The following is a 12,879-nucleotide window of genomic DNA, read 5'->3' on the forward strand; positions in this document are numbered from 1 at the left end:
GTGCAGCCCCCAAAGTTAGAGCTCGAGCTTGTGGCGTTAACTATCTCTATATGTTTAAGTAATACTTTCTGCATTGGTATATTATTTGAAAATTCCATGAAATTCGACCTTTTTCTACTACGGTCGATAAAGTCTATTAAACTGCCGACCCCTCATTCATCATTAGAAAATTCCATGAAATTCGACCTTGAGGTTCGTTCGACCACGGTCGATAAAGTCTATTAAACTTTGAAAATTTCATTAAATCCAAATGAGTTGCTGCCGACCCCTCATTCATCATTAGAAAATTCCATGAAATTCGACCTTGAGGTTCGTTCGACCACGGTCGAAAAACTCTATTAAATTTGGAACTTTTCATTAAATTCAGTCTTTACTGTTGACTGTTGACGGTCCCACGTGAACTTTTTGGAGTTGATTCTTCGTCCGCCATGCATAGGACTATTTGGGACACTAGTAAATTTTCATATTTTGCTAAAATTAATTATTTGATCAAATTAAAAAAATGCATCTTTAATTTAATGTGTACACATACTTTCTCCGTTCCACCGTAAGCATATTGCACTGGTAGTATTGATTTTAAGTAGTGGGTAATTAATTAAGGGGAAAATGAATAAAATTAATATAAGCATTGCTCTGCGTTTCATTTATATTTTATTGCGTTTTATGCACAGCGTTATGTGCTGCGTCTCCTACCATAGCAGGGGGTCCGCCCCTTCGTGATATCACTAATGCATGTTAAAACGTTGTGTACTAATCTGTCAAAATAATCATTACTAGAATGAAAAAACGTTAAACAATAAGCATTGTACCAAAATATGAACATAATATAATTCATTCATTTACACAATCGCTCGACTAGCAACATTCCTGTTTGGCTGTTAATTAAACGAACATGAGGGAAGCCTGTAGCATGTATGTAGCATTCAAGAAATCTGCATTTTGCTACACTTCTTCATCAGAGTCTTGCACTACTCTGCTCGTCCTCGCCCTCTTTACTCGACGGAGCGCTGCTTCCTCCTCATCCTCATTCTCCGTGTCATCTGCAGCCAAAGGGCTACCACGTTCACCATCATCAGCTCCATCTCCTGCAGCCAAAGGGCTACCACATTCAGTGTCATCAGGTCCCTCTCCTTCGTTGTCGCTCCCAGATGAACTATGTGCAGTAGAATGATGGGAATCTGCTTCTTCCTGGTTGGGGATTTGCTCCTCCGGTGCATCTTCAGTTGACTCAACAATCTTGAAGTCCCTAGAGGTGCTCCGTTTGGCATGTCTCAACAGATTGAGTTTGGTGATTTTGCTAAGCTGGATAAGATACTTCTCGTAGTCTTCGATCTGGAAAATCAAGTCGGGGATGCATCTGTTTTCCCTCTTGATTTTGTTGACTAGCCCCTTATTCGTGTTGCTCTCTTGTTGATTCTATAAACAAAAAAGCAATAAAACTACCATTTGAAAATGCACTAATATTTGCACAGTTCTGTACTAAATCCTCATACCTGCTGCATTTTAGTAACAAAATTATAAATAGGTGCTGTTAATTTTCTACAAGTTGTTTCCACCAGCCTTTGGTACTTGGAACTGGGTAAGAATTGCTTGCACCCTTTAGGACTGATTCGGAGCTTCGAGATCCGAGCCAGATTCTTGTAAAATTTTGCAGCCAGTTTCAGTAAATGTTCTGCTTGAGGATCTGCGGTGTTTACAGGGAGTTGGTGAAGAAGACAGAACTACAGACAAGAATTGGGAGTTTGATATCATGCATACGTACCCTTCAGGTTCATGGCAACGAAATGTGATAGCACTTTAACAACAGCTTCAGCTCTTGAGTACAATACCTCTTCCACTGCTAATTCAGGAGCCTCTTTTCCAGTTTGATTAAAAGAAATGCCTTTCTGAGTAGCCATATAGCATGTCTTTAGCCTTATCGCAATCCAGTCCATGTCAGCGATGGATGAGTCAACCGACTGCAATATAGTTGTAGAAATTGCAGCACTGGTTGATTTTTTTATGATAGGAAAGGTTTCAGATTCATCTACAGGATCTGTATCCTCCGAGCCTAGAACTTGTACAAGCTCTGCAGCCATAGTTTCAGTGATAACCATGTCCGCTGGAGGTGAGGTTAAAGTGACCGCAATGAAGACCAAACATTTTGCAACCTTTGAGTTCGATACATCACTTCTCCTGCAGAGTTGTGTCGCCAGGGAACCAACAAGATTCCTCCTTTCTTCAGGCAGCTTCTTGCCAATCATCAGTACCATGTCACATAAAATCTGAGAATACGTACATATGTTTCATAGCATTATAACAAATGTAACGAAATAAACACAGCATCTCTTTAGGTGATGATAAATTTCATATAATATAACCTAGCATCACACGGGAGTTTACTAGTATAATTAATCTCTGTAACATGGATGGCATAATAGGATGGATAAAGCACAGTGCATTTACCTCGGCTTCACGGAAAAAAGAGCAGTCGAGAAACTCATTAAGTAGCGGCTTTATGCTCTTAAGGAATAACTCTTTGCTTTTTGTGCTCTGGTCATCAATTCCTTCGGCTAGCTTGCATTCATCATCACCCCAGTCACCCGCAGCAACATTTTCCTCAGGCAGAGAGGTTGATACTAAGTGATCAATCAAACATAAATACTTTGCGCTGGACAAACCTACCTCAATTATCTTTTTCAAACATAGCAAGGCCAAATGAATATTTTCCTTTCTACATTCAACATCTTTCTGTACCTTTGCTTCCTTCTTGCTAACTGACTTGAGAGAGAAAATTATATTCAGCAGTGGAGGCCCAATAAGCTTAATTTCACCATAAACTAACGTCTTGAATGGATCATCTTTTCTCGTTTGGGAGAAGAATTTTAGTTGATGAAAGCACATATGTAAGACTCTAGAAAGAATTTTCGAACCAAGAACCTGCGCCTTTCCAGAAGAAGGTTGGCTGTTTCTCTGCGAGGCTGCACCATTCTTAGAATTTTCAAGTTTCCATGACTCTAGTGAAATTCGCAAGAGATGATGGATGCTCGAAGTTGCCAAAAGAGGAGTTCGATCTGGAGACTGCTTTGCACAGCCTATAGCAAGTTTATCGGCAGCATCACTGGCACTAGGTCGTATCACTGGTTTTTTAGCTCCACTGCCATGTCTAGAATTAGATGTATATTTGTCCACAAACTCATGAATCTCAACAAACTGAGAAAGCTCCGTTTCCAGTTCCAGTTTTTGCTCATTAGCAGCTTTGACCAACTCATTAACAATATTATTCATCACAACCTCAAGAATCCCTAATAAAAGTGTAGCAGAACACTTCCTTTTTTCTTCTTCTATTGGGGTAGAATCTGAATCATGTTTCTTGCCCAGCAGACCTAAATAATACAAATTGAAGCGATTTACATACTGAAGTAACATAGGAACAAGTCAGGGATAGGAAACAAGTTAGAAACTGATAAGCAAATAGAACTAGAGAAAAACACCTGCATTCCAGGAATAAAGAATGAACTTGGAATTTTTTGTTGCAAAAAGACATGCTCTTACAGGCATTGGACCAATACAAACCACAAGAAATACACATTTTATTTGATAGGAATAACAACTGACTCATTGAGTTGATTACTGGTGATATTGCACCAGAAAAATACCTTCCAAATTCCCATTTCTCAGAAACTTCCGAATCTGTGCTAAAGCATTTGAGAATGAAACTCCAGAAAAATTTCTACCTGCCTGATAATTGTTGTGTCAATGAAATGTCGGTTAAAAGAAAGAGAACTAGCAATTTAAACCAGCAGAAAGAAATTCACTAACCTCATTGTCCTGGGAGATGGAGAAGCCAAAACAAGGGAGTGATTCTGAAGGATGATCAGATCTATTTTTTGGTTGAAGAAGGAGAATCCAAGAGACACAAAAGAGAAGGCAGTCCAACGGCTCTTCAATACAAAATTTCCCGTTTTCTAGTTTGACACATTGATCAATACCCAACTGAAGCTCTTCATTCTAGACAGAATTATGTTAACAAATAAAGTCAACTGATGGGACGGGTAAAGCTGATTTTGCCTGAACTCTGGTAGAAAAGTACAAATAGATATTACTCTCAAGAAGGTTTACCAGGATAGCTTGGTTACAAGCTATTTCCTGCATATGAGTACCTCTTTGTAAAACCGCTGGAAGTGGGAGAGTAAAAGGTCACAAATGGTGCCGGAACTTAGAGGATCCACCATAACAAGCTTCATTATACCATGGTAAACATTTTCCCGGACATTTGCCTGGTTACAGAAATAAATAGTAAGAAGTTAAACTTGGATACGGTGACCCTTTATTTAGACCAAGATTGGTCAGTTTGACAAAACTAAAAAGGATATTTCATGGTAATTCAGTTTACACAAATTTAGACGCAAAGAGACAGCTAATAAGATCTCAAACAGCTGAATAAATTCACATAAGAAACGTACATAAATAAGCTCCTTAGCATGCCTTCACTTTGGTGGTTCAAGTAATATAACCACTTAAATTAGAACTCAGAATTTGTCCTGAGTATCTGATCAGAAAGCAGGAAAAGAAAGGAATCTGCATAAAAACTCAATGAACCATTAAAATGAACCTGCTGATAAAGGCATCGTTGCAGCAGCCCACTGAGCTCTTGGAAAAGGTCTGCTCTAGTTGCATGAGGTTCTTCAGCTTGCTGGCTGCAACTGGCCTGGCTGCTTGATTCTTGAAAAGAAAAAAGTCCAACAGGTTTTGATTGTTTTTCTGCAGAAAGCAGGTCAAAAATGGCGCTACATGCCGCAAGACGAACTGAATTTTCTCGTCTAAACATAGCCTTCCTTAGAACCAAGATAGTGTAATCCTGAAATGGTAGGATCACAGATAGGAGTTAGGATGGCATTTATAACATCGATAACAATATAAAACTACCATAGAAAATGGATAGGCTTCACGAATCACTAACCCATAATTTTCTAAAAAGACAATGGAGAATGCTAATCTCTACAAATATCATGTTTCACAGTTCATTTAGCAGTTTGTTTTCAGTTACAAGAGTTGAAAATGTATCTATGTAACATGAGTCATGACAGATGCTGCAGTGTTTGGCTGAGCCCCATGTTGCATAATAAGTACCTGAAGATTACGACTAAACTTCATAAGAGGGAGTAGAACAGTAACGAGATTAGAGGAAATCCTGCCATCCATAAATGTGAAATAATCCAGCATTTCTTTCAAATGAGACATGTGTTCCAACATTGGGTGTGGATGAACTTGGACCATGTATCCAAGTAATCTAGAAGTAATAAAAATAAATGAGGTTAATAGGAAGAAAACAACCAAATAGCTGAATATAAAGCTAAAAGGTTTCACCTTGTTATTGGGAAGCATTTTTCAGGCTTCATAGACAGAATATGGTATTTGCATTGCTCAATTATCTGAAATGTAATTAGCTCAGTGTCATGGTCTACTATGTACATGAACATATAAAATGAATACAATGAATACAGAAAATATTAGCTTGGAGTATTTCTTAAAGTTGGTGTTCCCTGAAGAAGCTCCCTATTTAAGAACCAGAAGCAGAAATAACAGCGCCTCATTTGCCATATTATACACTAAATCACTAACCTCATTCCTTGACATATCATGCACTTCAAACAAACATTTCAGTACTTGTGTACCTAGCTCATCTGTACCCAAAAGGCCATCAGATTTTGATATTTCTTTCTGGGCACCCTCTTCTACTGCATGAAGCAATCCAAACCCCAGTTGCACAATACTAGGTATTATATGCTCTCTCCCATAGTGACTTCCATTCACCTATAAAAAGAGTACATAGAATTGTTATAAGAGAAGAAATGATCTATATAATAACTAGTCATCCAGACAAAAATATAATCAAAATCAATGAACAAAGTAAAAAAATAAAAATCATGAGCATGGTCCAAAATATTACTACTATTTTTAGACAAGAAGAAATCAGGAATGCACATCAAAGCATAAAATAAATCTCCAATAACTGAAATAGATCACAATAAACTCTTTTTTGTGCATTAATTGATCTCCACATTCATAAAAGGCTGATTTACTTTGCTGATTCCAAATATTTTACTCTATACAAATTGAGGCATAATTTCTCAAACCAATAGCAGAATATAAAGGCAAAAGTAGCTCACAGATTTAAGGATGGCCTTTTCTATAACTCGAGCATTCTCCAGATACTCCTCCTTCAGTTCGTTGGGTAGCCATCTGCAAACTCTGAAACAAAAAAAATGGGGCATGGAAATAATTAGACGATAATGGAAATCAATCAAAGTTCATCAATCTTGAAACAAACTATGCATAATATTGATGAGCATTATCTGAAGCTGTTATAATCAAACTTTACAGGTTAATGTGACAGGGACCTATCATAATTCTGATAAAATCTTGTATAGTTACATCTTACCTCATAAAAGTGTAATTGATCAAAAAGTCTATTTACATTTGATATTCAAGTTTATTACATGAGTGCAAACAGATATACCTTAAAGCAACATCAGATGCAAGGAACATATGTAATGATCATAAGAATAGCAAGAGCTAAACACTCACTTGGCAAACTTATGATCTTTGTAAGCATTAAACAATGCAGTTTTCAGAATGTCAATTGCACTATCGCTGAACCTCCTAATTCTGGCAACGGACAACAAAACTGTAACAGTAAAATGATTGAAAGCCCTAGAATCCTGCCTCACCAGTCCCAAAACCTCCTGCCCCAATGATGGATCCTGCTTCACTGCAAAATTGACATGAAGCAAGACCGTCCCTTCTACTTGCTTCATCACTGAACCGCCCTTATTGGCACCCCCAAAATACAATACAATCCCTTCAATCACCTCCCTCTTCCCAAACCCTTTGGCAGCCAGCACCAACAACTGATAAACCAGCCCAGGCAAATCCTGCATTTCAACGTCTTCCCTCATTTTCGCAAAAATCTTTTGCAGGAACTCCCTCCTCCTAACTTTATCAATACACGAAGCAAAATCCCTTATACTCTCCACTAGTTTGATCAACAGAACATTACTCCAATCACACTCAATCACAGCGTCTAAAACCGAGTTCACGTACTCTACAGGCTTATCGATTTCACTCGAGATTCTAACCAATTCGATGCATTTGGGAAGGAGAATCAACACCTGTGCATCATCCAATTCGCTAATTTGGGGGAAATACGATACAACTAAATCAATTACTTCAGGAATCTTTCGAATTTCAATGGCGTCTAGGTGCCCCGCGAATTGCTGGATGATTGATAAGGAGTTGCGGTCGTGTGGAATTTTGAGAGAAGTGAATAGAGAAAGGTAGGCGTGGAGGAGGGCCGGGAGGAGAGAGGACAGTGCGGCGCAGGGGTGGTGGGATATGAGAGAAATGAGGGAGGAGACGTAGTCGGAGACTGCGGTGGAGGAGTCGGCGGCGGCGGCCGCGCGTGAGTGGAGGAAGGAGAGGAGAATTGGGTGAGATGACTCAGCGAGAAGGAAAGGCGGCAGCTGGGAGGAAACGGGATTGAAGTGGTGGTGGTGTTGAGCGAGGGAGATGATTTCGGCGTCTGTCAGTTGCGACGGAGGGTGCATAGCGCCACGGGAGTTTTCCGGTGAGCGCATGGTGGCGCGCGATGTTAGGTTTGAGCGGGAAAAGGTGTGAAAATGATTATAATATGGACTATTATCACACAAAAGATTTCACGCTAGACGCACGAGATTTTAGGAGGTTTTGTTTTGTGTGTTAAATGGAGAGAGAAAATACAATTTTTATATTTATGTGATAGAGAACTTTCTCCAAAAATAAAAATATAACATCTTTTGTGGAACAAACTAAAAATAAAAATATGACATATATTATGAGATTGAGGGAATAGTAAATACCCGTAAGGATCACCTATAACATCCCCTACTACATTCCCAACTACACACAAATGTGATAAGTAATGCTGGGATCTATCACTTATGTTTGTAGGTCTACGAACCCGTCGGAGGGTGGCTGGTCTACAAACCTGACCAAGGCTTGTTCACGAGACCGAATCTGGCTGGAGGGAGGCTAGTTCACGAGCCACGAGGGTTGGGAAGGGCTAGTTAGCTTGTCAAATGTATCACGAACTCCGATGTACGTGTGTGTTAAAAAAAATTTCAGCTCCAATTTTCCAGCTTTTGAATAATTGAATTTTAATTGAAAAGTACATTAATTGCAATCGAGAAATAAATACTAACAATACAATGTAATAATTTAAAAGATGAAAAATATAAAAATAAATAAATAAAATAATAAAAAATCCAAATATAATCAAAAATTCGTGCGGCCGCAACCGCAGCTGCAATGCAACCGGGCGGCAGGTGATTGGGCTGGGTCTGGAGGCGCACAGCCGGGCGGCTGATGGCTTTAGGGGGACTGCAATGTAGCCCCGTCGGGCGGCCACCCTAAACTAGACTGCATCATGAATGCTCTTAAATCACACAAAAAATACTAGGGTCGTGTCAGACTGATAAAATTGTCACTATAAATGTAACGCCCCGTTTTTCGAACCCTAAAGTACTTGCATTTAATGCTTTTAATGTCGAGAAGTCCGGGGATTAATTCTCGAGTGGAATTGTTGTTGGATACTTTTCGTGACCTAATTTTTGAGTTGGAATTTTGACTGGGTCAACTTTGTTGAATATGTGATGTGACTGCTTTGAATAATTGATATGGGGTGAAATTAAATGTTTGTGAATAATTGATAATTTATTACTAGAGCTAGAAATTGTGAAGTAAATCACAATGCGGATTTAAATAATTCCTTTCCGTGAGGAATATTTATTGGACTCGATTCCTTGTTGGATCCGATAAATCAAATAATATAAGAATCCAGTCCGTGATAAATAAATTGTGGACTGCACAATTAAAAAAAATAAATACAATGGAATGTGAATTAAACTAATCTAATTAAAGATTCTACACAGATTTTCCTCCTCCATGATCTGCAAATCACATATTAAACAAATTAATTTTAATTCAAAAAAAGGGAAATTTGAAATTTCCCATACTTCCCACGACTCAAAACCGCTTCTCCCCTCTCTCCCATAAATCTCTCCCAAACCTAAACTACCATTAGCCACCATCTCCCTATTATATATTTTATTTCCAAATCAGATTATCTCTTATCGTTCTCTGCAATCAAGAAAAACAAGTTTCATCCTCTCAAGGTAATCTCACCAATTTCTTTCTAGGTTTCATGATTCAAACCAACTCATTCAATCTTCTTCCGGCAGAAACCGTGAACCAAACTTGAAAGACGGAGCTATGGCTTGTTTTTCTCAAATTCTGTTCAAGGTATACTACCTCCCAATTTCAATTCCTATCGTGTACATCATACTAGAGCATATCACATAGTTTGGAACTCAAACACCTGCTAGAACATATCACTTTATTGCACCAATCGAAACTCAAAATCGAAGTAAAATAAAGTAAAACAGAACCAAGGCAACCAATGCTGCAAATGTATCTCAAAATTCTCGGGGTTATCTCATATCTTCGGCGTTTTGATTCTTTCCTCATCTCAGCAGAATGCCAAAGAGAAACCATAACCATGTCTAGGTTGCAAATATATCTCGCAAAATATAAATCACTTTCAAGATCAAATTTTGCAGAAGGGTGGGCAATATCAAGAACTCAACGGGCTTTTTCTTTTTTTGTTCTAGAATAGAACTTAGATTCCGTGTTTGTTCTAGACTTTTTTTTTGTTCCGGATTTGGGAGAGACGCATGACCCTCATGCGTTACCTTTTAATGAGACGCATGACGATTATGCGTCTTTTATAGAGACGCATGAGGGACATGCGTCTCTCAATTTTTTCGAATTTTAATTGAAAGACGCATGAGGGTCATGCGTCTTAGGGTAAAACGCATGACACTCATGCGTCTCTCCATAAAACATCAAATGGCTTTGTAGTTCAGTGGTAAGAATACCATATTGTGGCTGTGGAGACTTGGGTTCGAATCCCAACAGCCACACCACAATTTTTAGGTTATCCTTACTCCAATATTTATTGAAATTTATTAATAATTAATTAATGCATATATCTATTACTAGTACTTTTAGTTTTTGTGGGCAATCCAAATGAGGAAACAAGACTATTGCATGTGGAAAAACAAGACGATCCAAGATCAATGCGCATCATAGCTATTTGATATTTATAGTACTCTTAGCATCCAGATGGAAAAACTATCTACAAAATCTGCTATTACTAAGTGAAAATTAATTAATGACTTGGGAATGAGTAAAACCATAAAATGCTAAAACTTAACCTAGTGTGGCTGCTGGGATTCAAACCCAAGTCTCTACAGCCACAATATGGTATTCTTACCACTGAACTACAAAGCCATTTGATGTTTTATGGAGAGACGCATGAGTGTCATGCGTTTTACCCTAAGAAGCATGACCCTCATGCGTCTTTCAATTAAAATTCGAAAAAATTGAGAGACGCATGTCCCTCATGCGTCTCTATAAAAGACGCATAATCGTCATGCGTCTCATTAAAAGGTGACGCATGAGAGTCATGCGTCTCTCCCAAATCCGGAACAAAAAAAAAGTCTAGAACAAACAAGGAATCTAAGTTCTATTCTAGAACAAAAAAAGAAAAAACCCAGAACTCAACATAGGCACATAAACCATATCGACAGATAGTGTTAAAGAATTGAACCTTATTTCACCAAATCAAGTAAGAACCTATCTTCAAGATTTAAATCGAGAATTTCGGGGTTGTGCGGGGCTGTTCGGGTTAACTTCGGGACGTTCGGGTAGTACAGCAGTCAAGCGGCGACGGCGGTGTGCAGCACGGCGAACTACGCTGCGTCTCCTGCTGCGGCCTGACCCGGCGGCTGAGAGGCGGCGACGGAGCAGCAGCGTGTTGCTGTACGACTGACCGGTACAGCAGCAGCGGCGTTGCGTCTTCCCGGCGTCTGGCAGCGACGGCAGACGGATCTGGACGGCGACGGAGCAGCTGCGCGACAGCAGCACCGGTTCTCCCGGCGAGCGTTGGTCGCCGGCGTGAGGGCCGACGCGACCGGGGAGCGACGATGGGGTAGTCGGATTTTGGTGAAGACGACGGGATGGAGTTTCCCCAATTCTGTCGGAGAGAGAGAGTGAGAAAGAGGGAGAAAGATGTGGGAGAGGATGGAGAAGAAGTTTGGGCTTGGTTTTTAATAAAAAACATTTGGGCCTCACAATTTAAATGGGAGGATGTATTAAATCTATGGGCTCCATTTAAATCTTTGAGCCTTAAAATTTTAATTGGAGATATAAGGTGGGGAGGTAATTAAGCTTTGGGGCTTTTAAATAAATCTTTGGGCCGATAATTAATCGTGACGAACCATTTAATTAAATCCCGAATTAATTTTGAAGTATGAATGATTTATCTAAAGCCCAGAATATACATAATTTTCTTAACAAAGGGAAATAGTAGTGATAGTTCAAGTTATGCGCTTGAATAAATTTTGAGAATTTATTTGACATCGTGGTGTAAAATACGAGGAGCCAACGGAGGAATTATGGGCGGCCGCCGAATAACCAAAAAAAACCGAAAAAAATGAGATAAATAACTTTAATTAGGAGGCATGCATTTTTATTTATTTATTTGAAAAGTGTGTTGATATATATTATCTAAATGTTAAAGGTGAATCATTGCAAGTGAATCATGATACCAAGGGGAAGAAAGTACTTGAGAATTAAGCAGTCGAGGTGTGCTTTCTTTTAAATACGGACAACGTCCTAAATATTTTATCGATGGGAATGAAACTGTATTTATCATGCCGTGATTTGATTTTTAACGTGCCTATCTGATGTGGCTTTATGCCATTATTATATAAATCGAATTCGGGTCCTCGTAGGGCCGCAAACCCTACTTGGATTAGTGTACACCTATGGTAGATCGTGTGCTAGCGTACGGGCAGGCCGGTCTAGTGGCTTGGTTTGTGGCCACATTCCAAGTCATGTATTGACAGATATGGCTAACGTCTATGGGAAAATGACTGATCGGTCGACTTTTACAATGGGAAATGATTTTGAGTGCCTCGGGCCTTTCTAAAGCTAAACCCCGATGGTTACTTATGTATGGCATGATAAATAATATTTTTATTGAAAATATTTTCGGCATGAGCCCACTGAGTATATTAAGTACTCAGCCCTGCATGTGTTTTCCCTATGTGCAGGTTGAGCGGCGACGAGCAATTGGTGGTGTTGAGAAATTTAAAAGTGAAGCATGGTTTGGTTAGTTGTGAACTACGAGTGTCGTTGTGTCTCCACACATGACGTCACTCTTACTCTTGAACGCTTCCGCTGAGACATTGTTTTTACTCATCAATCTTTTAGCTTTGAACCTAATTATTTGGAGAATGTCAACCTCTTGGCCCCTTTTTATTAAATATTAATTATTGGTCAAACTCTTTATTGAAACCCTAGTTTCCTTCGTCTGTTTGCTAAGTTCTTTTAATCACGATCGTCCGTATTTATTAACCCTAAAGGGCGGTCGTGAGAATAAATGCGTGAATTATGATTTTATTAACTACTTGAAGTACCCATGTTTGACCTAAATTAATTATTTTAGCGAAAGAATGGTCCTACTTCTTATGTATATAAGGCATATTTGAGTATAAGTTAATATTCCTACGCCGAATTTCTTAAGGCCAAATTCTTTGACAGATGTAGATGACGGTGATTACTATGCAACCACGGCGACATCAACGAGGCCTCGATAGGCCCAGATTATTTATCGGTCATAGCTAATTACAATCTAATCTCTAGCCCAAACAAGGCCCAAGAGAGTGTCGCATAGAATAATTAGGTTTTTTGTTGTCTTGTTCAGTTGTCAGATTTAAACAAGTCTGCTTTACA

The 12,879-nt window shown here is 39.0% G+C and overlaps 1 protein-coding gene and 1 non-coding gene across 2 annotated transcripts; one reads left to right on the forward strand and one right to left on the reverse strand.

The window, feature by feature from the left end:
• Window positions 1-733: 733 nt before the first annotated feature.
• LOC121795947 (Fanconi anemia group I protein) lies at window positions 734-7,657 on the reverse strand. Its single transcript, XM_042194626.1, has 13 exons — window positions 6,571-7,657; window positions 6,153-6,234; window positions 5,605-5,796; window positions 5,350-5,414; window positions 5,113-5,272; window positions 4,595-4,840; window positions 4,143-4,259; window positions 3,802-3,990; window positions 3,639-3,720; window positions 2,446-3,365; window positions 1,763-2,264; window positions 1,494-1,684; window positions 734-1,416 (listed from the first exon to the last, which is right to left on the reverse strand). The coding sequence occupies exons 1-13, from the start codon at window positions 7,617-7,619 to the stop codon at window positions 943-945; spliced, it is 4,269 nt and encodes a 1,422-aa protein (XP_042050560.1). The 5' UTR covers window positions 7,620-7,657; the 3' UTR covers window positions 734-942.
• Window positions 7,658-9,929: 2,272 nt separating this feature from the next.
• On the forward strand, window positions 9,930-9,999 carry TRNAH-GUG. Its single transcript has one exon. It is a non-coding gene; the product is annotated as a tRNA-His (tRNA).
• The last annotated feature ends 2,880 nt before the right edge of the window (window positions 10,000-12,879 follow it).

The sequence above is a fragment of the Salvia splendens genome, chromosome 3 (assembly GCF_004379255.2).
Source record: "Salvia splendens isolate huo1 chromosome 3, SspV2, whole genome shotgun sequence".
In the NCBI taxonomy this organism is placed as follows: Eukaryota; Viridiplantae; Streptophyta; class Magnoliopsida; order Lamiales; family Lamiaceae; genus Salvia; species Salvia splendens.

Bases quoted from the DNA above. Each gene is read 5' to 3' on its own strand.
- LOC121795947 (XM_042194626.1), bottom strand. From the start codon at position 7,619: ATGCGCTCACCGGAAAACTCCCGTGGCGCTATGCACCCTCCGTCGCAA. The intron at 4,841-5,112 runs GTACTTATTATG...CTACCATTTCAG, and splicing joins AGTTTAGTCGTAATCTTCAG to GATTACACTATCTTGGTTCT. The intron at 3,721-3,801 runs GTTAGTGAATTT...AACAATTATCAG, and splicing joins CCATCTCCCAGGACAATGAG to GCAGGTAGAAATTTTTCTGG.